General features: G+C 36.6%; 1 protein-coding gene across 1 annotated transcript in view; it reads left to right on the forward strand.

Annotated features, from left to right (window-relative positions):
- The window catches only part of LOC120243537 (zinc finger protein 850-like), a 165,158-nt gene extending 142,689 nt beyond the window's left edge, over nucleotides 1-22,469 (forward strand). The window contains 1 exon segment of the mRNA XM_039249741.1: nucleotides 19,518-22,469. Within this exon segment, the coding sequence (XP_039105672.1) occupies nucleotides 19,518-21,192 (1,675 nt within the window). The 3' untranslated portion in view covers nucleotides 21,193-22,469.
- Nucleotides 22,470-27,764: the final 5,295 nt, after the last annotated feature.

The raw sequence follows: 27,764 nt of genomic DNA on the forward strand, positions 1-27,764 counted from the left end.
TGTATATATATGTACATATATGCATTTACTTAATAATATAACAGTTGTAGGCACCAGTAAGGAATATGAATAAAAGTAAAGGAGATCTGGTAAATGAACTAACTGGGGAGTATGGGTGGGCTATTTTAGATAGGTAGATTTTTAGAAAAACCTCTCTAAGGTGATAATATTTGAGCAAAGACTTGACTGAAGTAAGGCCAGGAATCTGGAATTTTTAAAAGAACTCCAACTATGCATACAAATTTACAAACCATTTCTGTATTTTTTCCCAAAGTGGTTATGTCAATTGATACTGCCATCAGTAAGGTATAGAGACTTAAAAAAATAACAGATCTGTTCAAATATAATTCACATACTTAACAGTTAATTCATTTAAAGTACATAATTCATTGATTTTTAGTATATTCACAGAATTGTGCAACAGTCACCACAATCTAGACATTGTATTTTTATCACCTCAAAAGGAAACCTGTGCCTTCCAATTTCTCTATTTTCATTCTCCAATTCACCTTCATCTCCCACCCCCAACACTTGGTAACTACTAATCTACTTTCTGTCCCTATAGTCATGTATTGTAGACATTTCATGTAAATGAAGTCATGTAATATATAGTCTTTGCATCTGGCTTCTTTCACTTAGCATGTTTTCAAGGCTCAGCTGTATTATAGCATGTATTAGAACTCCTTTTTAATAGCTAAATAATATTCCATTTTAAGGATATAACACATTTTATTCATCCATTCAACAGCTGCTGGATGTTTGAGTTTCCACATTTTGGCTATTGTATTGCTAAACAGTAATCCCTTGTAAAATTATTCCAAATTTTATTCATTCATCCAGTCAACAGACATTTGGGTCATTTCTACTTTTCAACTATTGGAACAATAAGGTATACAGCCCTTTTGCCACCAAAAGTTGTGAATGACTTAACTTTTGCTCCTCTAGGGTATGTGAAATAATTATCTAACTGTGGTTTTAATTTGTATTTCATGATTGCTAATGAGGTTTAGCACTTTTTTCATGCCTGTTGGCTATCTGTATTTCCTTTCCTTTTTTTTTTTTTTTTAACAAAATAGTGATATTAACCCCTTATCAGACATATCATTTGTAAATATCTTCTCCCATTCAGTAGGTTGTCTTCAGATCAATAAAATCAGAGTCTCTTAGCTTGGGATACAAATATTATTTTTTTGAAGCTACTTAGGTTGTTCAAATGTTCAGACCTGGTTGGTAACAACTACAGTGTATTACCTGAGAATAAATTTATTTATTTATTTTATTATTTTATTTTAGATATATTTTATTTTAGACAGAGAAGACATGTAAGTGGGGGAGAGGGGCAGAGGGAGGGAGGGAGAAAGAAAGAAACTTATGCAGGTTCCACTCTCAGCATGGAGCCCAAGGGAGGGCTCAATCTCATGACCCTGGGATCATGTTCTGAGCTGAAATCAAGAGTTGGCCGCTCAACCAACTGAGCCACCTAGGTGTCCCAAAATTTATTTTTGTTTTAAATGTTTATTTATCTTGGGGCATCTGGGTGGCTTAGTTAGTTAAGCATCTGACTTTGGCTCAGGTCATGATTTTGTGGTTTGTGGGTTTGAGCCTGGCATTGGGCTCTGTGCTGACAGTTCTGAGCCTAGAGCATGCTTCTGATTCTGTCTCCTTCTCTGTCTGCCCCTCCCCACTCAGGCTTGCGCTCTCTCTCTCTCTTTCTCAAAAAAAAATTTTTTATATGTTTTTTAATTTTTCAGAGAAAGAGAGAGCAGGGAAGGTGCAGAGAGAGGGAGACAAATCCCAAGCAGGCTCTGCACTCTCAGCACAGAACCTGATGGGGGGCTTGAACTCAGGAACCATGAGGTCATGACCTGAGCCAAAATCAAGAGTTGGGCCATTAACCAACTAAGCCACCCAGATGCCTCTATATCTTTTTTTTTTTTTTAAGGTTCACTCCATTTAGTTGTTATTGCCAGCATGCTTGGATTTATTTCTTCCCTATTTTATGTTGTTGTTTTTTTTTTTTTACTCTTAATCTTCTGTGCTTCCTTTTCTTTCTTTCCTTAATCAGGATGGATACAGCTCTTTTTTTTTTTTTTTTTAAGTTTATTTAATTTAAAGAGAAAGAGCACACATGTGAGCCGGAGTGAGGCAGAGAGAGATGAAGACAGAGGATCTGAAGTGGGCTCTGCACTGACAGTAGAGACCCTGATGTGGGGCTCAAACTCACGAACCATGAGATCATGACCTGAGCTGGGGTTGGACGCTTAACTGACTGAGCCCCCCAGGCAACTCCCTGTTTTTGTTTTTTTAACTTCATTTTCCCCCTTCTTTAATTTGGAAGGCATACACCATTTTTTTATCTTTAGTGTTTATCTTTAATTCTTTATCACATGTACATTATTTCTTTTAACGCAAATATAGTTTTGTAGTTTTTTATTAGTTGTAATGATGTTTGAAAAAATGTACATATTTAATGAAAATTAAATATTTTATTAATTATTAAATGTTTTAATTAATATTAAGGCACTCATTCAGTCCACATACAGTGTTTGCATACTGCTTTGCAGAAGTCTTTTCTTTTTTTCAAGTTTTTATTTAAATTCCAGTTAACATACAGTGCAACACTAGTTTCAGGTGTAGAATTTAGTAATTTATCACCCAAATACAACACTTAGTGCTCATCACAGGTGCCCTCCTTAATACCCATCACCTATTTAACCCATTGCCCCACCGACCTCCTCTCCAGAAACCATCAGTTCTGTGTAATTAAAGACTCTGTTTCTTGGTTTGTCTCTCTTTTTTTTTTTCTCCCTATGTTCTTTTATTTTGTTTCTTAAATTCCATTTATTTGGGGTGCCTGGGTGGCTGTTGGTTAAGCATCCAACTTCAGCTCAGGTCATGATCTCGCAGTTTATGAGTTCGAGCCCTGCGCTGGGCTTTGTGCTCACAGCTTAGAGCCTGGAACCTGGTTCAGATTCTGTGTCTCCCTCTCTCTGCCCCTCCCCTGCTCTCTGTCTGTCTGTCTGTCTGTCTCTCTCAAAAATAAATCAACATTAAAGAAATTTTTTTTAAATCCACATATGAATGAAATCATATGACCTTTGTCTTTCTCTGACTGATTTCACTTAGCATAATACATTCTAACTCCATCCATATTGTTGCAAATGGCAAGATGTCATTTTTTTAAGGCTAATAGGGCATTGTGTATATACATATACATATATATGTGTGTGTATATATATACATATATACACCACATCTTCTTTATCCATTCATCTATGAACATTTGGGTTGTTTCTGTAATTTGGCTATTGTTGCTATTTGGTTATGCAGCTATAAGCATTGGGGTGCATGTATCCCTTTGAATCAGTACTTTTGTATCCTATGGGTAAATACCTAGTAGTACAATTGCTGGATCATAGGATAGTTCTATTTTTAACTCTTTGAGGAATCTCCATACTGTTTTCCAGAATGGCTGTACCAGTTTGCATCCCCACCAGCAATGTAAGAGAATTCACCTTTCTCTGCATCCTCACCAACATTGTTGTTGGGAAAACTGGACAGCAACATGCAAAAGAATGAAACTGGACCACTTTCTTATACCATACACAAAAATAAATTCAAAATGGGTTGAAGACCTAATTGTGAGACAGGAAACAATCAGAATCTTAGAGGAGAACCTAGGCAGTAACCCCTTTGACATCAGCTATAGCAGCTTCTTATTAGATATGTCTCCTGAGGGAAGGGAAAGAAAAGCAAAAATAAACTATTGGGACTACATCAAAATAAAAATCTTCTGAACAGCGAAGGAAACAATTAACAAAACTAAAAGGCAACCTACAAAATGGGAGAAGATATTTGTAAATCACATATCTGATAAGGGCCTAGTAAACAAAATATAAAGAACTTATCAAACTCAACACCCATAAAAACAAATAATCCAGTTAAGAAATGGGCAGAAGACATGAAGAGACAAAGAAAACATAGAGATGGCTAACAGATATGAAAAGGTGCTCAACATCACTGATCATCAGGGAAATACAAATTAAAACTGCAGTGAGATATCACTTCATACCAGTCAAACTGGCTAAAATTAACAACATAGGAAGCAACAAAAGTCCTGAGTAAGCTGTATGCCCCACTCTCACACCTGGAATTTCGAGGCAACTGACTGAAAAACAGAAAGGATTGGGTCTACCTTGAAATAAATTGGAAGCTGTTGTGACAATGAGTTGAGCTTCTATAGAGAGATGAAATATTGACATCTCTGTGTCAAATGTATATTTCATTGTCACAAAAATCAGAAGCATACCAGCAGTGTGGGACTATATGACTATATTCTTTTTCTATACTTTTACCAACACTACATACCTGTGATTGCTGGTGAGTGTAAATATTTTGGGAATATTTCTGCCTTTTTTGGTCCTTTAATCATTATTATTTTTGTGTCACTTCAGTGACAATGGCTAAAGTTAATGTTTCCTTTGTCCCCAGAACAATATAAAAGATAGATGAAGGATCTGAGAATGCTTTTAACTTTGGTAATCTTTCCCATCTATTATGTTATAGTCTGATGTTTTGTTTTCTTTTAAACCCTCCAAATGGGCATTATTTTTGTTTTATAATAACTGTTTTCTTGTAGATTTATTCACATGATTATCCTTTTATTTGCACACTATTCCTTTTCATTTTACCTTCCCATTGAGATGATTTAATTTGCCATGAAATACATTAAGCAAGGCCTGTTGTTAGTAAATGTTGTTTTTATTTTTGTTCTTTTTGCAAAGTAACTTTGTTTCACTTTTATTCCTTCCTGATGATTTAACTGGGTATAGAATTCTATACTGACAATTATTTTTTTCTCAGCACTCTGAAGATATTATTCCACTGTCTTCTGGCTTCTGTTGTTGCTCTTGAGAAGTCTGCCTTCTGTCTCATTATTGTTCCTTTTGTAAGTAATCTGTATTTTCTCTCTGGCTGCTTTTAAGATTTTTTCCTTAAGATTTTAATATAATTGATTATATTGCTTTATTTCTAGAACTTTGATATTTTCTTCTTCCTCTAGATCTTTTTCTTCTATTTAGTTCCTTTATCATGGTTTTGAATTTATATTTTACATTTTCATATATTTCAGGCATTTATAAATGCTATATTAAAAATAGCATTTGGTTTGTAGAGAACAGGCCTAATTCTGCAGCTTCTTATATTCATGTGGGCTCTCATATAATGATGAAGTATCATTTTTTCCCCTCATTTTCTTTGAGAGTCTAGGCCAAGACTGAAATGTTTCTTGTCATTTCTTTTGAGGTCACATGGGTTTTTTTTTTCCTTTATCTGAACTGAAGGCCTTAGATAATTCTGATTTTGTGAAGTGGTTCAGTGTTAATTTTGTGGGCCCATGGCTTTGTCACTTCGGTTATATCAGACCATTAAGATAGATACAAACTGACAATTGAAGTCAATAAATATCCTGAGGGTAGTTGTGTCCAGAGCATGTTTACCTCTAGTTTGTTGTTCTCATTTCATTGTACCTCCTTTGGATCTTCTTTACTTTTTTTAAAATAAGTATGGCATACTTTAAAAAGAATATAGATCATATTTTATCCAGCATTTCATGGTGTTTTCAAGAAATCTGATGTACCATTCACATATTTACAATTGTAAATCCTTCTATCTTTGAACTTTCTATATCTACATTTTATGTCCCCCTGTAAATTTCATAGTATTTTCTTAAAAGGTCATTTGCATTTCTTCTTAAGCAATCTTCTCAGTACTTTATAAAGGTTGATATTATGCATAGGAATATTTTGTATGATATTTTCTAAATGGTTAATACAGATATATATACACAAAATACACATCTATATATGGAGAGCAAAATGTTGACATCTGTAAGTTGATTATCTTATAGAAATATCTAATAATTTTCCAGTGGGTAATAGTAGATTTCTAGGTAGATATTGTTGAATTTTATATATATTATTTCATTCTTTTCTATTTGTACCAGTTTTTAAAAACTGTAATCAGTAGGAGCTGGTATTTGACTATCTCACAATTTGAAACCAATTCTTGTCTTTATCTAAACTTTATTGGAAGTATTTCTGTGTTTACTGAATATGTTTCTATAGATTTCTGATAAATACTCTTAATTAGGTTAAAGAAGAGCCATTCTAGTGTTAGAGAATTAAAAAAAATTTTTTTTAATGTTTATTTTTGAGAGACAGAGACAGAGTGCAAGTGGGGGAGGGGCAGAGAGAGGGAGAGACCCAGAATCTGAAGCAGGCTCCAAGTTCTGAGCTGTCAACACAGAACCAGACATGGTGCTTGAACTCAAACCACAAGATCATGACCGGAGCCCAAGTCGGATGCTTAACCAACTAAGCCACCGAGGCATTCCTAGAGAATTTTTAACGCAGGGTCTCAAGTAGATTTTCTGATGTTATTACTCCTTCATTTGTGGGATAAATCATATTTAATCATGATGTATCAGTCCTTGATACAGCTACATTCTACATTGGTAATGTTTATTTTAAAATTTTACCTATGTTGGTTCATGAGATTGATTTAGTTTTCCTGAGCTCTCATTGTCCAGGTTTGTTACCTTAGTTAACTATGTGAAATGACTTTGGTGGATTTCCATGTTTCTGTATGTTCAGCAACAATTATATAGGAATTGAATTGAATTGAATGGTTTGGATAATCTTGCAAGTCATACCATCAGTTATCTGTATCTATGGCCTTTTAGGCGCATAGACATTAATAAAATTCTTTTGTAATTATTGATGTATTCTCAGATTTTCTTTCTTCATGAATCACTTTTTATTATTTTAATCAATTTCAACTAGTTTTTCTAATTTACTGTTCAGTTATGTATAAGTTTTTCTGATAAACACTTTTCTTAGATTTATGTTCTTCTGTTCTTTTTCCTTTCCAATGTTTTGGATTTGTGCCCAATCTGATTTTTTTCATAATTCATATTTTTTTGTATCATTTATTTGCTTTGGAAAGGATGAATGGACTTTCAGCCATTTCTATTCTTTCTAAAATCTGATTTCTCACTTTCTCATTTAGCTAGCTAATTCTTTTCTTTGTTTTGTTTATTCCTCCCTCTTCTTGAATTGAAATCTTAATTCTCTTGTTTTTAATTATTTCTTGTTCTCTAATAAGTACATTAAAAGCTGTATGTTTTCTGAGGATTCATTAGTTGAGTCTTGGGATTTCATACCAAGTTCCTCTTGGTATTTTGCCCTAAATTTTAAGTTTAATTTTTATTTCCTTTTCTGTCAAACATTATATAGAAGTATCTTAATTACTTAATTCTAGGATTATATATTTGTTTTTTATGTTTTTGTAATTTCTAGTTTTATTATTAGTTTTATTTATCTATCTAAATAGTTAATACCTATCTTATTAAGTTCCAGTCTTCTGAGTCCATACTTTCTTCTTAGTCTGTTTATATAACTGTCCTAAAAAAGAAAAGGAAAGAAACTATTTCCTTTTACTCACATGATACTTCTGACACCACGTGTGTGGATTTTCCCATACCAGGTAGTTCTCCAGTTCCTCGTAGACACTGGTGTGGTATCTTACAATTTAACTTAACTCTGATACTAACTGCCCAGAGTTAACACAGACACCATTGGTTAAGGGCTCAATCCCACAGGACAGCCTCCTACTACAGAAGCCAATTGTAAATCCCAAGTTGTCTCTGTATTTATGACTGACTGGCTGTAAATCAGAGGTTCAATACCCTCCTCAGCTTTAATAATTTGCTAGAAGGGCTCAGAAAACTTACAGCAACATTTACATTTACCAGGTTATTATAAAACATACAACTCAGGGTAGCCAAATGGAAGGGATGCACAGGGAAAGTGTTTTTGTGCTGGTCTCAGCCTATCAGTAACCACCAGTGTTGTGGCTGGACCAGGTCTTGTGGTTCTTATTATGATTGCAAGATGTCCTTTAGTAATAACCATCGGGAGACTTTGAAAAGGTAAAGATTTATGACTCAGAGGACCTGGAAATTACACAACATACCCTGGGCCCCAAAGTGATGGCATGGGTATAGAGAGTGCACAGACCTAGTTTTGTTTCTGTTGAGGTTGAGAATGAGGGTCTAGGGTTTCTGAGCTCTTTGTTGTTGAATTTAAAATAAAAGCAGAAACTTAAAAGGTGGCAAGAAAAACAAGTGGTCCAAATGATTAGTTACTGAAATCAACCAAGATCTCTAAAACAAAGGAATCTCAGTCGGGGGAGGCAGCCTGTCTCCTTTATTTAGTGTGGCTTGTAATATGTTTGAGGTAGTAATCTTTGAAATGGATACCTCTTTGAAGTGGATGCCTCGGCAATCAAAGCTTAAGTCAGGCATTGCCTTCCAAACAAAAACAAAAACCTATCAAGACTTATACTCTAGCATAAGGTATGGAGAAGGGGTATGGAGCTTCCATGCTGTCTCTCAGCATACCACACTCCCAGCACTTGATACGTTCACTAGCCTAGAAGCTCTCTGAACCCCTTCAGTTAGGGTTTTTCATGGAGGCTTCTTTATGTGATCATGATTGATGAAATCATTGGACATTAGTAATTTATTCATTGTCCAGCATCTTTGCTCTCTCCAGAGATGGGGAGATGGGGCTAAAAGTTCCAACCCAATGAGGGGCATGTGAGTGGCTCAGTCGATTAAGTGTTCGACTTTGGCTCCGGTCATGATCTCACTGTTGCAGAGTTCAGACTCTATATCAGGTGCTGTACTGACAGCTCAGAGCCTGGAGCCTGTTTCAGATTCTGTGTTTCCCTCTCACTTTGTCCCATCCACCACTCACACTCTGTCTCTCTCTTTGAAAAATAAATAAACATTAAAAAAAAAAAAGTTCTAACCCACTGATCACATGGTTGGTTCCCCTGGCAACCAGCCCCCTCCTTAGGGGCTTTCCAAAATCCATTTCCTTAGCATAAACTTAGGTGTGGTTGAAAGGGACTTGTTGCCAAGAGTTTTAGGAGCTCTGTACCAGAGATCAGGAACCAAAACTAATTATATATATATTTTTTAATATTTTTTATTTATTTCTAGGAGAGAGAGAGAGAGACAGCATGAGCAGGGAAGGGTCAGAGAGAGAGGGAGATACAGACTCTGAAATAGGCTCCAGGCTCTGAGCTGGCAGTCAGCACAGAGCCCGACAAGGGGCCCGAACCCATGAACCGCGAGATCATGACCTAAGCGAAAGTCGGATGCTTAACCGACTAAGCCACCAAGGCGCCCCTATATATTTCTTATTGTATAACAATATCACAGGTTCTCTACTATGACTTTGGATTTATTAGTTCCTTTTTTTGTGTCTTATCAGTTTTTGTTTACTTCAGCGCTAAGTTTTCAGTTACATAGTCATGACTTATAATTTCTCTTATCTGAGTCTAAGATGATTACCCTGAGCTGAATTCATGAATTCACTTAGGTAATGGAAGTAATTAGAGAAGAACTTCTACAACCTTCTGTTGCCTCAGCAGTCTGTCGTCCTGCTCTATTCTCACTGGGCCTCTTTTCCTATTATGATAGATAAACTTTATGTGCCTTTATCTAAACCCAGTATCCCTACTTTTGTATTAAGTGCCACTCATTTCTCACCTGTTTAGGGACATTCTTGGAGCAATGTTCTGTTAGTCTCCTGCAACATCAACTTGTTAGTATCTGTTATAATAATTTTCATCTTCACACAAATATGTAATTTCTCCCATCTTAAATGGATAAACAAATCTCTTGACACACATATTTTCCTCTTGATATGGCCCCATTTCTCTGCTACTTTTTACAGAAAAAGTCAAAAGAATTTTCCATGCTCCATATCTCTAGGTCATCTTTCAAATCTGCTTAAATCAGAACTTACCCCATTATGGGGCACCTGGGTGCCTCAGTCAGTTAAGTGTCCGACTTCAGCTCAGGTCATGATCTCACGACTTGTGAGTTTGAGCTACCATGTCGGGCTCTGTGCTGCCAGCTCAGAGCCTGGAGCCTGCTTCAGATTCTGTGTCCCCCTCTCTCTGCCCATACACCCTCCCCCAGACTCTCTCTCACTCAAGAATAAACTTGAAAAAAAAAAAAAAAAAAAAAAGAACTTATCCCCATTATTCCACCAAACCTATCTTGTGAAGATCAGCAGTAACCTCCATATTGTTAAAGCCTTTGTTAAATTAAAAGTCACATCTCTCAACATTTTGACAGAATTGATTATTCCTCCTTAAAACACTTTCTTCACTTGGCTTCTGGAATTCCACATTCCCCTAATTTTTTTTCTTCCTCATTGGCTACTCCTGTTTAGTCTCCTTCGCTGGTTCCTTCTTATCTACCTGACCTCTAACTATTCAAGTGACCCAGGTCTCAAGCCTCAAACTTCCTTTTTCTTTTTTTTCCTTCCTTTCCTGTACCTTTTGTATCCAAAGACTCCCCCTGGGTGATCTCATCAAATCCCATAGCTTTTTTTTTTTTTTTTAATGTTTTATTTATTTCTAGGAGAGAGAGAGAGACAGCGTGAGCAGAGGAGGGTCAGAGAGAGAGGGAGTCACAGACTGAAACAGGCTCCAGGCTCTGAGCTGGCAGCCAGCACAGAGCCCGACGCGGGGCTCAAACCCATGAACCGCGAGATCACGACCCAAGCGAAAGTCGGACGCTTAACCGACTAAGCCACCCAGGCGCCCCCATAAATCCCATAGCTTTAAAAGTCATCATTGTCACAAATTTACATATCTCATCTAAATATCTCCTCAGAACCCCATACTTTTACATATGCCTGCCTCCTCAACATCTTCTTTATAATATCTAATAGTTCAAAACCAAACTCTTGATCTTCTCTCTCTAGCCTACTCCTACTACAATGAGAAGTTCTTAGTAAATGGCACTTGTATTCTTCTGGATGCCCAAGCAAAATACTTAGAGTGCTCTTAGACTTCTCTCATATTACATGCCCAATTCATCATCAAATCCTCTTCATCATGCCTTCGGAATATATCCAGAATTCAGTGACATCTCACTTTCTCTACCCTTTCTTCCACAATCATCTGATCCAAGCCATGTAGATTATTGCTGTAGCCTCCTAGCTTCTATCCACCCAGCTTCTGTACTTTCCCATTGACTATCTGTTGTTTTAAAACAACCAGAATGATTGATTTTTAAACAAAAGTCAGATATTTTCATGCTGCTTCTTACAATTCTCCAGTGGCTCCTCATCTCAAATAAGTTAGAATTTTTTAAATGGCTAAGACTTCAGATTTCCTTGTCATTTTCTTTGAAACCAGGGAATATTTTTTCTCTCCCTCTGAACTGCAGGCTTTGGATGGTTACAGTTTTGTGAAGAGGTTTATTTCTAATCCCTGACATATTGTAAGTCCAAGTCCTTATCTCAGACAATTTTTTTTTAGACCATTAAGTTTCTTATGTAGACAGTTGAAGATATCATGTCCCAAGAGTAGCTGTGGCTTCAAAGTATGTTTACCTTTCTAGTTTCTGATTCTTTATTGTGGGCCCTATGGATCTTCTTTCTTTTAAGCTTGGCATACTTTTAGAAAGTTGTTTCTCATGTTTTATTCAATATTAATTGGTGTTCTTCAGGAAATCTCATGCACCATTTATTCCACTGACACAATTATAACATACAACAGTGCCATTATACCTTCAGATTCCCTCATGCTGTCCCTTTCTTGTCAACCCATTCCCCCTTTCTAACCTTTGACAACCAGTGACCTATTTTCTATTCCTACAATTTTGCCCTTCCAGTATATTATGTAAATTGAATAAAAATATATAACTTTTGTGGTCTGGCTTTTTTCATTAGTAAACTATATTTGAGATTTATCCCTACTGCTCCACAAATCAGTACTTTCTGTTTATTCCCGAGTACTGTTCCATTGTATAGGAATGGCAGAGTTTGTTGATTCATTCACCTTTTGAAGGACATCTGGTTTCCAAGTTTTTTTTTTTCAAATTTGTGTATAGTTGACACACAATGTTACATTAGTTTCAGGTGTACAACATAGTGATATAACAACTTATATATTATGCTATGATCACCACAAGTGGAGCTATCATTTGTCCTGATACATCACTATTTTACAGTATCATTGGTTATATTCCTTATGCTGTGCTTTTTAGTTACATGACTTATTCATTCCATTAACTGGAAGCCTGGATCTCCTACTCACCTTCACCCATATTGCCCAACCCTCCACCTTCCTCACTGCTGGCAACCATCAGTTTGTTCTCTGTATTTATAAGTCTAATTCTGCTTTTTGTTTGTTTATTCATTTTCTTAAAGATACCACTTACTAAAATCACATGGTATTTGTCTTTCACACTCTTACTTATTTCACTTAGAATAATACTCCCTAGGTTCACTGATATTGTTGCAAATGCCACAATATTATCCTTTCTTATGGCTGCATGATATTCCAATATCATGGCACTTGTCAAGTGCCTTTTCTGCATCTACAGAAATGATCATATGGTTCTTGTTCTTGTTCTTTCTTCTGTTGATGTGATATATCACATTGATTGATTTGCAACCCAGGAATAAATTCCACTTGGTCACAGTGAATGACTTTTTTAATGGATTGTTAGATTCAGTTTGCTAGGATTTTATTGAGGATTTTTGCATCTATGTTCAGTAGAGATTTTGACCTGTAGTTTACTTCTGCATGTCTGTGTGAGAGAGAGATCCTTTTTTTTCTTTCATAGTTTATTGTCAGTTTGGTTTCCATATAACACCCAGTGCTCATCCCAACAAGTGCCCTCCTCCATGCCCAATACCCCCTTCCCCTCTCTCCCACCCCCATCAGCCTTCAGTTTGTTCTCAGTATTCAATAGTGAGAGAGAGATATCTTTATTTGGTTTTACTATCAGGGTAATACTGGCCCCATAGGATGAATTTGGAAGTTTTCCTTCTTCTGTTTTTTGGAATAATTTGAGAAGAATAGGTATTAACTCTTTTTTAAGAGTGGTAGAAATCGCTTGTGAAGCTATCTGGTCCAGGAGGTCTTTTGTTTGTGGGGAGTTTTTTGTTTACTGATTCAATTTTATTGTTGGTAAACAGTCTGTTCCAATTTTCTTTTACTTCCTGTTTTAGTTTTGGTAGATTGTATGTTTGGTAGTTGATATGTTAATTTGTATGTTTGTAAGGATTTATCTCTTTCTTCTAGATTGCCTGATTTGTTGGCATATAGTTTTTCATAATATTCTTTTATAATTGTTGGTATTCCTGTGGTTTCTATGATTGTTTCTCTTTATTTGTGGTTTTTATTTATTTGGGTCCTTTTTCTCTCTTTCTAAAAAATGTCTGGCCAATTTTGTTGCTCTTTTCTAAGAACTAGCTCCTTGTTTTATTGATCTGTTATATTGCGTTGTGGCCTTATCCTGTTCTTTCATTTAGGACAGATTCCTTTATCTTCTAATTTTGTCTGAGTCTCTGTGCATGTTTCTCTGTGTTAAGAAAGTCAGCTACATCTCCTGTTCTTGAGGCTAATGGCTTTATGAAGAAGTTTCTTTTATGCCCTGCAGTGCAATGTCTCCTGCTCCCCAGGGTCTGGTGCTTTGGGAAGTTTCTCCAGTGTGTGCTGCATGTGCTCTGCTGTCATGTCTTGGCTGCTTTATCCTTCAGGCTACTCATTTGCAGAGGCTCTTCTTCCTTGCCTGTTGTGGGCAGTGTTGATCCCTGGCTTGAATGGGGTGGGGGTGCATTTTAACTAGGTATGCTCTGCTCTGCTTGTGAAATGAGACCTGTCACCACTGCTACTGGAACCAAGGTCTCACAAATTTCCTGGGTCAGGAGACACAGTGTTGACAGGGGTTTGATCTGGTCTTCTGTGAGAGGGGGCCTACCAAGGGAGACTGAGGCAAGCATGACTGGGAGGGGAGGTTCCATTCTAGCATAGTGGGAGGACTTGGTGTAAGCAAGTTGGGTAGTGAGTGTTGTTGCTGTGCTGGTTCCCCACAGGTGGTTTTGTGTTTATGCTGAGGGGTGGGAGAGGGAAATGGCACCTCCCAGTTCCTTTGTTCCTTGAGAGATCTCCTGAATACTGCCTCTCAACTAACTTCCCCACTGTGTGCTCCAGGTGCTTTTCAGGTTGCAGTTTCCACACTCTGTCTTTTGGCTTGTGCTGCCTTTTCTCCAAGAGCAGCCCAAGTGTCCTCCAAGCTCTCCCAGAGTCATGTACACTGACCTTTTAAACTCCAGGCATTAACCCCTACTGATTGCAATAACTCTTGAAATCTGAGCCCTTTTGCTTTCCAAGCCAGTTGCTAAGGGGATTCCCCATGTACATGGATTCCCCATGTACTCCTCTGTGTACTAGTCTGTCTTTCACTCTTGTCCATGACTGTGGCTCACTCTCTACCTTCCTTGATGTGACCTCTTCTCTGCTTTTACATGTAGAGTGTGTTCTGCCAGTCTTTATGAATTTTTGGGGTACTACTTAAGATGACTTGATAGTTATATAGTTGTATTTGTGGGACAAGGTAAGCCTAGGGTACTCCTACTCTGCTGCCATCTTCCCCCACTCTCTTCTTTTTAATTCTTTGAGGAAACTCCATACTGTTTTCCATAGTAGTTGGCACCAATTTACACATCCATCAACAATGTATGAGGGTTCATTTCTTTTTCTCCACATCCTTACCAACTCTTGTTATTTCTTGTCTTTTTGATTTCAGCCATCCTAACAGGTGTAAGATGGTAGCTAATTGTGGTTTTAATTTACATTTTCTTGATTATGAGACCTATTAGCCATCTGTATATCTTATTTGGAAAAATGTCTTTTCAGGTCCTCTGCCCATTTTTTAATCAGATTGTTTTTTGTATAGAGTTGTACAAGTTCTTTATATTTTGAATATTAACCCCTTATTCAGTATATTATTTGCAAATACCTTCTCCCATTCAGTAGGTTGCCTTTTTGTTTTGTTGATGGTTTCCTTTGCTGTGCAAAAGCTTTTTATTTTAATGTAGTCCCAGTAATTTATTTTTGTTTCCCTTGACTTAGGAGACATATCTTAAAAAATGTTGCTATGGATAATGTCAGAGAAATTACTGCCTGTGTTCTCTTCTAGGATTTTTATGGATTCAGATCTCAAATTTAGCTCTTTAATCCATTTTTTAATTTTTGTGTATGGTGTTAAAGGTTCTCCAGTTTCATTCTTTTGCATATAGCTGTCCAGTTTTCCCAGCACCATTTGTTGAAAAGATTTGTCTTTCCCCCACTATATATGCTAACCTTCTTTGTCATAGATTAATTGACCATATAAGTGTAGGTTTATTTCTTGCCTATGTATTCTGTTCCATTGATATATGTGTCTGTTTTTATGCCAATACCATACTCTCTTGATTGCTGTGGTGTCATAGCAATCTGGACTATGTGAAATGGTGATATGTCCATCCGAATTTGTCTTTCTCAAGGTTGCTTTGTCTATTTGGGGTCTTTTGTGATTCCATAAAATTTTAGAATTATTTGTTCCAGTTCCGTGAAAAATGTTGTTTGTATTTTGATAGCAATTGCATTACATCTGTAGATTGCTCTGGGTAGTATGAGCATTTTAACAGTATTTGTTCTTCTAGTCTGTGAACATAGAATCCTTTCCATTTGTTTATGTCATCTTGAATTTATTTCATCAGTGTTTTCAGAGTGCAGGTTTTGCCTGTTTGGTTAACTTTATTCCTAGGAACTTTATTCTTTTTGATATAATTATAAATGGGATTGTTTTCTTAATTTTTCTTTCTGCTGTTTTATTAGTATGTAGAAATGCTACTGACTTTTGGGTATAAATTTTTTTGTACTGCAGCTTTATTGGATTCACTTATTTCTGGTAGTTTTTTGGCTTCTTTAGGATTTTCTATGTATATAGTATCATGTCATCTGCAGATATTTCAACTTCTTTACCAGTATAAATACATCTTGGGTTTCTGATTTTTTGAAAAATGTAAATTAAGCTGCTATAATCTTTGGTGTACAGATGTTTGCCTGGACACAAGTGTAAATATGTAGAAGTATGACTGCTAGATCATATACTAAGTGTGTGTTTAACTCTATACAAAACAACCAAACCTTTTCATGATGGTTGTGCTGTTTTACATTTCCATTAGCAGTATGAAATTTTATTGTTTTCTTTTCCTGGATCTTGTTTCCAACCAGCATACTCTTTTTCAGTAGAATTCCTGGAACTTTATAACTCCAGATTTCTTTCCTTATATTCAGTAATTGCCCCTCCCTTTTTTTTCTCCTCTTCAAAATCCTCAACATTCCAAAAGTTTACAGAAACCTTTCATCATGTCATTGACCTGTAGCAATGCCCAAAAGATTATTAAGGTTATTTTCCTGGTATTTGCTTTGGATAGAAGAGTAAGTATGAGAAGACATGAGACAGGGTATAAAGAAACAAAGCAAACTGTGAAATAAAGTAAAGTAAAGACAAGTAAACAAAGACAACTTGGTATCTTGGTTGAAAAAGATAGGGAGAACTAATGAAGATATCCATGGCTAGTACCTAGGAAGCATATGTAAGAGGCAAGGCAATTGGAGAAGTATGATCACTTTTCATTTTAATCCTAGACTTACCATGGATGTACTTTTGTTTCCATTTGTAAGGAGGTGTTGGGAAAGCTACAAAACAGTAGTTTCCAGGCATATACACCTAGGATTAAAAGAGTTTTACTACAAAGAAATAGCACAAGAGTATTTGGGAGTGCTAGAAGTGTTGTATATCATTGCTTTCGTGGTGGGTACATGATTTGAGTCATTATAGATCTTTGTTCTCCTGTTTTGCACTTAAGTTGTCTTTTTAAACAATTTTTAAATGTTTATTTATATTTGAAAGAGAGAGAGAGAGCGGGGGAGGGGCAGAGAGAGAGGGAGACACAGAATCCAAAACATGCTGCAGGTTCTGAGCCTGATGCAGGGCTCGAACTCCCAACAGCGAGATCATGATCTAAGCCAAAGTCAGACCCAGCCGACTGAGCCACCCAGATACCCCTCACTTAAGTTGTCTTGTACCCTCATTAACCTAGTTACTTTTTATTGAGTGCTAGATATTGTAAAGAAAAATTATGAAAGTAAATTGAACCCTTGGGTGAATCTTCACTAAAGGTTTTGGTTTGCTTTGTGGCTAACAATCTTGAATTACTTTAGTTTAGATTTCTTGGTTGAGTGGCTCAGGCTTCAAACCCTACCCAGACTGGTATATTGTTTTTCCCTTCTTACTCATTTTTGTAGCCCTCAGGGTTCCCAGCCCTAAGTATAACTTTATAGCGGGCCCTGTTCTCCACTTACTGCCCAAGCCTTATGAAATGCTCCAAAACACTGCATAGTTTCTCCACATCTCAGTTGTCTTTTCCTGAACTGTAGGACCTTTGTAAGTGGAAAAACGGCTTGAAATGATAAGCTTATTTCTGTGAATTTGTATGTTTTTCAACTTTTAGCCCACCAACTCTTTATTCCAATTGCAATTCTCCAATGTCTTCAGCCAGGTGCTTGTAATATTTTGTGTAATTGTTCTCATCAGAATGGTTGGTTTAAATTACCTAGTCTTCTGTTAGCAGAAATGGATATGTAAGCTTTATGAACTGGCGTTCAAATTGAAATCTGAAGGATGAGAAAAAGTTAGTATCTCATGCAGAGTGGTCCACAGATGTCCAACAGGCTCTGTTAGTTGTAAGTTGAAATTGGCTCTGTAGTTTTTCCAGAGCTAAAAGTAATTAGTATGTTTGGCAAACATACTAATCAGCAAAGCCAAGAAGGCTCATGGAGAAATCATAGATAAATTGGGACCAGACATGGAGTGCTTGTTAATGTCATGAGAAGCATATTGGGTTTTATTCATTGTTTAATTTAGAAGGTGTTTAAAACTTTTAGGCAGAGATAACAAATCATGATCTGACTCAGAGTCAGATTTTAGAAAGTATTAAAGCTAAAGCTTTCCATGCTTATTTTTTGATGCACTATATTTGGTTTTAGTTAGTCTGGTGCAGTATCGAAGCATCTTTAATTTTACCAAGGTACCCAGGTGATTTTGATCCCCACCAGTTTGAGAACCACTAGCTTAAAAAAGTTTTCTCTTCCCTTACTTTCTCAGTAGACTTTCATTATTCTTTGATCTCCAGTGGGTTGTTTTTTTTTTACACATTGGTATATAAGATCATTCTACACTAACAGAAACTGTAGGCAGCAACATATTACTGCAGCATGAAATCAGTTTAGTACGTTTTGACTGTGTGTGAGTGCGTATGTGTGTGACTGTGTATGTGTGACAAAGAAGAGACTAGGATAGCATAGAAAAAATAAAAGTGTAAATTCAGTTTAATGAAATTATATATGTCCGATTATGTTGTGAAATGTAAGTAGATGTTACTATAAGTTAAATAATATTTGAAAAACATTGATGTAGGCCAGTTATTTCTTTTTTTTTTTAATGTTTTATTTATTTCTAGGAGAGAGGGATAGACAGCATGAGCAGGGGAGGGTCAGAGAGAGAGGGAGTCACAGACTGAAACAGGCTCCAGGCTTGAGCTGGCAGTCAGCACAGAGCCCGACACGGGGCTCGAACCCACGAACCACGAGATCATGACCTAAGCGAAAGTCGGACACTTAACCGACTAAGCCACCCAGGCGCCCCAGGCCAGTTATTTCTTATGGGTATTGGTTCCCTATACTAAATCTTCCTCAGCTTACAGCTCCTGTCCCAATAAACTCATTGCAAGTTAAAAATTTCGTAAGTTTAAAATGCATATAATGTACTTACCAAACATCATAGCTTAGTCAGTTCTATCTTAAACATGCTCATAACACTTAATGGTAGTCTACAGTTCAGCAAAATTATCTAACATAAAGCCTATTTTATAATAAAGTGTCAAATACCTTGTGTAATTTGTTGAGTTCTGAAACCAAAAAAACAGGATGGTTGTATGGGTACAGAATGGTTTCAACTATATCAGTTGTTTACCCTCATAATCATGTGACTGACTGGGAACTGTAGCTTGCTGCTGCTGCCCAGGATCATGGGAGTACTATACTTCTTGTATATTGCTATCCCAAGAAATTATTAAAATTCAAAATTTGAAGTACAATTTCTACTGAATGTATATTGCTTTTGTACTATGATAAAATAAAAAAAATTTTAAGTGGAATGAATCATCATTATTTGGTTCTCATCTGTATATATTTTCATATATAATCTTTTCTACTATTTAAGCTCCCCTTCTGAAGTGACATCAGAAATTGTTGATGTTCTCTTATCTTTCAGACTTGCCTTCAAGGAGTGCAAATAAGGACTTATCTCCAAAAAAGAACACTTATGAAACAGAATTATCCCAATGGGAAATGAATGCCAGGTTTGAAAACTGTGATCTTGAGAAGTCCAATTCCAGAGATTATTTGGAAGTCAGAGGCACATTGGAAAAGCAACAAGAAAATCAGGAGGAATATTTCAGGCAAGGGATGATCATATATGAAAAAATGTCCATTTTCAATCAGCATAATTACTTATCTCAGTATCCTAGGTGTCATTCTACTGAGAAACCCTATAAATGTAAGGAATGTGGAAAGGCCTTTAGACGAGCTTCACACCTAACTCAACATCATAGTATTCATACTGGTGAAAAACCCTATGAATGTAAGCAATGTGGGAAGGCCTTTAGTCGTGATTCACAGCTTATTCTTCATCAGAGACTTCATACTGGTGAGAAACCCTATGCATGCAAGGAATGTGGGAAGGCCTTTACTCAGAGCTCACAACTTATTTTACATCATAGAATTCATACTGGTGAAAAACCATATAAATGTGAAGAATGTGGGAAAGCCTTCATCCGTAGCTCACAACTCACCCGACATCAAAAAGTCCATACTGGTGAGAAGCCTTATGAATGTAAAGAATGTGGGAAGGCCTTTACTCAGAACTCACAACTTACTCTACACCAGAGGCTTCATACTGGTGAGAAACTTTATGAATGTAAAGAATGTAGAAAGGTCTTTACTCAGCTCTCACAACTTATTCTTCATAAGAGAATTCACACTGGTGAAAAACCCTACGAATGTAAGGAATGTGGGAAAGCTTTCATTTGTGGCTCACAGCTTTCTCAACATCAGAAAATTCATAATGGGGAAAAGCCATATGAATGTAAGGAATGTGGAAAGGCCTTTATTCGTGGCTCATTACTTATGCAACATCAGAGAATTCATACTGGTGAAAAACCCTATAAATGTGAAGAATGTGGGAAAGCCTTTATCCGTGGCTCACAACTTACTCAGCACCAGAGAATTCATACCAATGAGAAGCCCTATGAATGTAAGGAATGTGGAAAGACCTTTAGTCATGGCTCACAACTTACTCAGCATCAGAGAATTCATACTGGTGAGAAACCCTATCAGTGTAAGGAATGTGGAAAGGCTTTTAATCGTGGCTCACTCCTTACTCGACAACAGAGGATTCATACTGGTGAAAAACCCTATGAATGTAAAGAGTGTGGAAAGACTTTTAGTCGTGGCTCAGAACTTACACAACATGAGAGGATTCATACTGGTGAGAAACCATATGAATGTAAGGAGTGTGGGAAGTCTTTTATTCGTGGCTCACAACTTACTCAACATCAGAGAATTCATACTGGTGAGAAACCATATGAATGTAAAGAATGTAGAATGGCCTTCACTCAGAGTTCGCATCTTTCCCAACATCAGAGACTTCATACTGGTGAGAAACCTTATGTATGTAATGAATGTGGGAAGGCCTTTGCCCGTGGTTTACTTCTTATACAGCATCAGAGAATTCATACAGGTGAGAAACCATATCAGTGTAAGGAATGTGGGAAGGCCTTTATTCGTGGTTCACAACTTACTCAACATCAGCGAATTCACACTGGAGAAAAGCCCTATGAATGCAAGGAATGTGGGAAGGCCTTTAGTCATGGCTCTCAACTTACTCTACATCAGAGAATTCACACTGGTGAGAAGCCCTATGAATGCAAAGAATGCAGAAAAGCATTTACTCAGAGCTCACATCTTTCTCGACATCAGAGAATTCATACCGGTGAGAAACCATATCAATGTAAGGAATGTGGGAAGGCCTTTACTCGTGGTTCACAACTAACTCAGCATCAGAGAATTCATATCAGTGAGAAAACTTTTGAATATAAGGAATGTGGGATAGACTTTAGTCATAGCTCACAAGTTTATATATGAATTATCTGGTTCTTTGTGATTAAAATAGAGAGCCTTCTCTGGTCATTAATCCATTGTCATCAAAGAATTCCTAAAATCTGAATAAGGGAGCATATTTGCCTCATAAAGTTCAGTATCAGTGAATTCTAATGGTAGAAAGATACTGTTAATGGAATCTATGTAGAAAAATCTATCATTACTGGAAACCTATTAAACTTAAGCAAATTATAATAGGGTTCAGTTAATATACTAAAATATAGGAAGGCCATTAGCTGTAGAATATGACTTTTTCAGCATTATCTTGACTCTACCACCTACTTTTCTTTGTGATATTTATCATAATTAACCTCTACTTTTGTTTAATCATTTGTAAGATAAGCCTAGAAATAATACCTTCCTTGTAAGATTCTTGGATGTATTATGTGAGACATTTCATGTAAAGCTCTTAGAGCAGTGCCTTGAACATATCATATCACAAGTATTAGCTATCATTATTACTAGTATGATTTTAGAGAATTTGCATGAGAAGAGGACAATAGGATTATAATGAATATTGAGAAATCTTTCATTAACCCTTAACCTTGACTGTTTGGGGAGTACAGTATGCTATAATGAATATCAGAAAGCTTTCACTTACTTCTCATGCCATATGCTGGAAGAGGAAATTAATACTGTTAAAAATATCTTGTAGATTTAATCAGTAGATTGTTGAAGAGGAGTAAGGTGAATTGTAACAAAGTCCAAAAACTCATATTTTCTATAATTTTTTGACCACAATTTAAGAATATTATTTGGAAATGAAAAAAGTGGACAGCCAAAATAAACTTATTTACTACTATGAAATTTCTAAAACTTGAATGTACAGCTTTTGAATTAAACTAAAAGTAAACTGACATTACTATTTTGCGGTGAACATGATGACAGTCTGTCAGAGATTGCTATTTCCCTACCCAATATCCATTTTCCCTTCTTTAGAATTCTTGGCTGAAAAATTATCTTAGCCCCTCTTGCAGGTCAACAAGATGGAAGTGGTATTTGTTTGTACATATAGGACATTTAAGAATACCTTTTATTTTCTCTCTGCATTTCTATTTTCCTGCCTACAATGTGGACGTCTAATTTACATCTCTGATGATTTTATGGGGAATTTGAGAATGGTATCTGGGTACTAAGGATGATAGAGTAGATATACAGAATGAGTCTGTATCTGTACTGATTTTATGGACTAGCTGTACCAACTCTGGTCTGCCTGCCTCCTGTATTTCTTTATACAAAATTAAAATAAACTTACTTGTTCATACTGTTGTCATTCTGTTATTGACACTAAAATGTATAAAGTGTATAAAATTTTGTACCTAGAAGTAGAGTACTATGGGTAAAAGAAATCTCAAGTATGGCATTGACTTGGTGCCATCAGTAATGAGAATCAACCCAGTTCAGGCTGGAAAACTAAATATTTTTGCTTTTATAGTCAGGACATTTGGTCAGACTCCTCCAGTCTGACTTAAAAGGCAGATCTTGGGGCGCCTGGGTGGTTCAGTCGGTTAAGTGTCCGACTTCAGCTCAGGGCATGATCTCACGGTTTGTGGGTTCGAGTCCCGTGTTGGACTCTGTGCTGACAGCTAGCTCAGAGCCTGGAGCTTGCTTTGGATTCTGTGTCTCCCTCTCTCTCTGACACTACCCTGCTCATGCTGTCTCCCTCTCTCTCTCTCAGAAATAAATTTTAAAAAACATTTAAAAATTTTAAAAGGAAGATCTTTTACCAGTTAAGGCTATAATATTAGTAGAAATGGTACAAGTGATTCACGATGTGTATTGGGTGTTCTTTTGATAATGTCCTATGAAAGATACTCAAAGATACTCAATTACTGTAAATTCTTAAATTGCTGTATTCCAGCCACTGTCTTAGGGGTTTGTGATATAGTGATGAGAAATTATAGCCAGAAGAGGTAGGATAATAAAAATTGTAGAATATGTTAGAACATAAGTGTTATGGAAGAAAGGTCAGTCCAAAAGTACTTGAGCAAGATATGAAAGTTTATGAAGTAGACCATGGATAAGGAAAGATGTGAGTCAAGATTTGAAAATGTGAAGGAGTAAGTCAGTGGTTATCTAAGCAGCATTCCAAACAGGAAAAAGCTAGATCAGTGGCCCTACCGTGGGATAATGCTGCTGTACTTGAGTAACATCAAGGAAGCTATTGTTGAGGTCTGTGCAAGGGGGTGATTAATAGAGGAGGTTGGAGAGATAACAGCACCATATCTTGTAACACCTTGTAAATCATTGTGAGAACCTTGTATTTTATTCTGAGGGAAATGGGTAGGAAATTGAGCAGAGGATATTGTCTAACAATAATGTGAGATAAAAACAATAAATGTTAAAATTGTTAAAAACAATAATATCTAAATTGATAAGAGGTTATGGTCTTAATTCAGATGAAAGATGATGGTGGCTCACATCACAGTGGTAACAATGGTAAGAAATGGTTGGACTCGAGATATATGACAAATGTGAGCAAGCAAGTTTTATTTAAGATTTAGATGTCAGGTGAGGGGGGGTGTCTGGAGTGACTTTGATTCAAAAGTTTTGGTCTCAAACAGATGGAAAGATGGTATTCCTATCAGTTGAGATGGGAAAAGCTGCAATTCCATCAGGTTTGTTGGGGAAGGTTAGGAGTTCAATTTTGAATATGTTGAGTTTGAAATGTCTTTTAGACAAAATGATAATATTGATTAGGTACTTGGATGTTTTAGCTTGTGCTGTTCTAGAGATTATATTAATTTGGTACATATTGCCTATACTTACATAAAACCATAAGGCAGGATAATATCATCAAGGACCTGAGTATAGATAAAGGAAAGAAGAACAAGGACTGATCCACAATGCCTTCTAATATTAAGAGTCCACAGATAAAGGGACAGACTAGCAAAGGACGCTAAGAAGGACAGTGAGATGGAAGAAAAACCAAGATAGTGTGGCATTGCAGAAGCTAAATGAAAATCAAAGGAAAGATGATCAGTGGTTGCAGATACCATTAGCAGTTTACCTAATACTAGACTTGAGAATTGCCTATTGAACTTAGCAATATCAGTGTTATTATTGATCTTGAGTAGAGCAGGGGTATTTTTGTTTGTTTTGGATTGGTTGAATTAAAAACCTGTTTACAAAAAATAGAAATTGGAGACCATGAATATAGAGGCAACTGCTTGGAAGTGTTTTGCTGAAAAATGAAACAAAAAATTAATAATTTAATTTAATTTGCTTAATAAATAAATAAAAGGTTAATAATTGGTGTGGCAATAGAAATAGGAGTGTGTTCCAGTCAGAGTGGCTAAAATGAGCAAATCAGAGAACTCTAGATGCTGGCGAGGATGTGGAGAAACGGGCACCCTCCTACACTGTTGGTGGGAATGTAAACTGGTGCAGCCCCTCTGGAAAACAGTGTGGAGGTTCCTCAGGAAACTAACAATAGAACTCCCCTATGACCCAGCAATAGCACTGCTAGGAATTTACCCAAGGGATACAGAAATGCTGAGGCATAGGAGCACATGAACCCCAATGTTCATAGCAGCACTCTCCACAATAGCTAAAACATGGAAAGAGCCTAAGTGTCCATCAACAGATGAATGGATCAAGAAGATGTGGTTTATCTATACCATGGAATACTACATGGCAATGAGAAAGAATGAAATCTGGCCATGTGTAGCAACATGGATGGACCTTGAGGGTGTTATGCTGAGCAAAATAAGTCAGGCAGAGAAGGACAAATATCATATGTTTGCACGTATAGGAGGATTAGGAGGAACTTGACGGAGGACCAAGGGGGAGAAGAAGGGGGGAAATGGTGGGGGAAAGGGAGAGAGGCAAACCATGAGAGACTCTTGAATGCTGACAAAAACTGAGGACTGATGGATGTGGGGGGGAGGGGGGGATGGGCATGGAGGAGGGCACTTTGGGGATGAGCACTGAGTGTTATGTGGAAACTAATTTGACAATAAACTTTGTTAAAAAAAAAAAGCATTCTCAGTAACAAAACAAAAAAAAAGAAATAGGAGTGTGTTTATTTGCAGAATGGGAGAAGTAATACCATTTATGTATGCTCATTGGAATAATTCAGGTGAGGGGAATAGTTGATAACAAGTGAGAATTACTGGAGCAATGACCTTATTTATGTCAGTGAGAGAGGATCTAGATTTAGCAGATGACGGATTCACTTTGGGTAATATCATGCAAAGTTTATTCCTGGCAATAGTACCGCAGAATATGGGCTGCTGGGAAGTAAGTAGATAAGGTGGGGAAAGTTTTGGGAATTGTTCTTCTGATTACTTTTGTGATTCCTTGAGTGGTAAACACGGTCAGCTGAAAATATGAGGGATGAGAAGTTCAGGGTTCAAAAGAAAAAAAGGTAGGAAATAGTCACCAAAGTGAGATATTTAATGTGTTTTATGATTGCCTGCAACATTAAAGGGATAGAAAAGTACAAAAGGGTCAGTAAGCAAAAAGAAATCAGGCTTAAAACTACTCACACAAGATCTTTGACATTGTAAGTAAACAGTAGCAAATACTTGAAAGCCTTTTTGAGTTTTTCAGAGAAATGTACTATTGCTAATGAAACCCAGTCCTAGCTTGCAACAGCCTATGACTCAAATCCCCCAAACAATTCCCAAGCTTTGAAACAAATCCATCAGAAAATGACCCATTTGTGTAATATTTCCAAGGATATATATTTAAAACTGTGTATGTTCATATGCCTATATACATATATAGATCTATGTACATATATATCTATATACACATATCTATATAACTAGAATATAGTTTTCTCTTTTCATTTGCTTTTTAAAAATATTTTTTATATATATTAAGCCAAGGTTTAGAGTGATTCTTATGCAGACTGGAATGATTGCCACTATATGTAAATGAAAAAGTAAGGCAGGTTTTTTGCACTTACATATTTTAGTAATCATTCCAGACTCTATTGCTTCATAACAATCACTCCAAAACTTGGCTTAAGATACAATGATTTATTTAGCTCACACATCTATAAAAATTTGGACAGGGCTTGGCAGCAATAGCTCATCTCTGATATATATAGCCTCAGAAGGGGTGGCTTGAAAGGTAGGGGGTCATTTGATGACTGAAGGCTGGAATCATGTGAAGACTTATAAGCTCAGATGTCTGGAAATTGATTCTATCTGTGTGCTGGACCTTAGGGTGCATAGCCAGAATACCTACAGGTGATATTTCTATGTGGCTGCTTAGCATGGTATCTTGGGTTCCAAGAGTGTGTCCCAAAGAACAAAGGAGAAGTGCATGTAATTTTAATGATCTAGCCTCAGAAATCATATAACCTCACTTGTGTCATATACCATTAGTTGAGGCAGTTACAGCTCTATGAAAGTGTCACATTGTAAGAAGAACTTGTAGGATAGGATATATTGTGGCCATGTTTGGAAAATGCAATATGCCTTAAAATGCTTCCATACCTAGCCTGGGAAGTTACATAATCTTGCTTCTGCCATTCTCTATTTGTTTAGTCAGCTACATCTTGATGGGAGAGTGTCATGTTGTAAGTAGAGCGTATGGGGTAGGATATATTTTGGTGGGAATTGGGGGGAAATATATTCTGTCCCAGAGATCCTCTCCTATATGAAGTTGCTTCATTTTTATGGTGGCATATTATTGTTATAGCTATATATTCTTTTAATGATATGCCATAATTTTGGCAGACTGCCAAAATTTTCATTTTTTTATTGAGTGCTTGGCTACCCTGCTATGTACCAAGTCTCCCATTTTTCTCTTGCCAGTTGTGGCCCTGTGACTAAGTGAAACATCAGAAGTGATAAATAATTTCCCTCTCATTGGCTCAACAATTTCCATAAGCGTATAGAAATAACTCCCAATATACTATTATTTACAGTTAGTATAAGTATTTAATGTGGCTATTAAAGGATATATTTTGCTTCCAGTTCTGGACCAAGATGGAGTACAAAGAAATATGTAGCTATGGTAAAAGAGTGTAAGATGTAAGAGAACTCTGAAGAGTACCCAAAGTCTGGAGAGTATCCAAGGAAGGATAAATTTTGAAAGTGGACCCTATCTCTAAATCTTGGGTACAGATTGTATCACAGAAGGTGTGGTTTCAGTCCCACTGAATGGTGGAGAATTTTGGTGGGTGTGCCAGGGCTAGGGCTAATCTATACTTGTTAAGCAAGCAGGAGGCAAACCTTTGAAACACAATCAACTTGCAACAATAATAGTAGGAGACTTTAATATACCACCTATATCAATGGATAGATCAATCAAACAGAAAATCAACAAGGAAACAATGGCTTTGAAAGACACAGTGGACCAGGTGGAGCTACCGATCTATTCAGAACATTCCATCCTAAAACAGCAGAATACACATCATTTTCAAGTGCACAAAGAATATTCTCCAGAATAGATCACATAGACTACAAAACAAGTTTCAACAAATTCAAAAACATTGAAGTCACTACCATGCATCTTTTCTGGCCACAACACTATGATATTAGATATCAACCACAAGGAAAAATCTGGAAAGGCCAAAAATATATGGAGGTTAAATAACA

Source organism: Hyaena hyaena, unplaced genomic scaffold (genome assembly GCF_003009895.1).
Source record: "Hyaena hyaena isolate Hyena2069 unplaced genomic scaffold, ASM300989v1 scaffold_345, whole genome shotgun sequence".
Classification (NCBI taxonomy): Eukaryota; Metazoa; Chordata; class Mammalia; order Carnivora; family Hyaenidae; genus Hyaena; species Hyaena hyaena.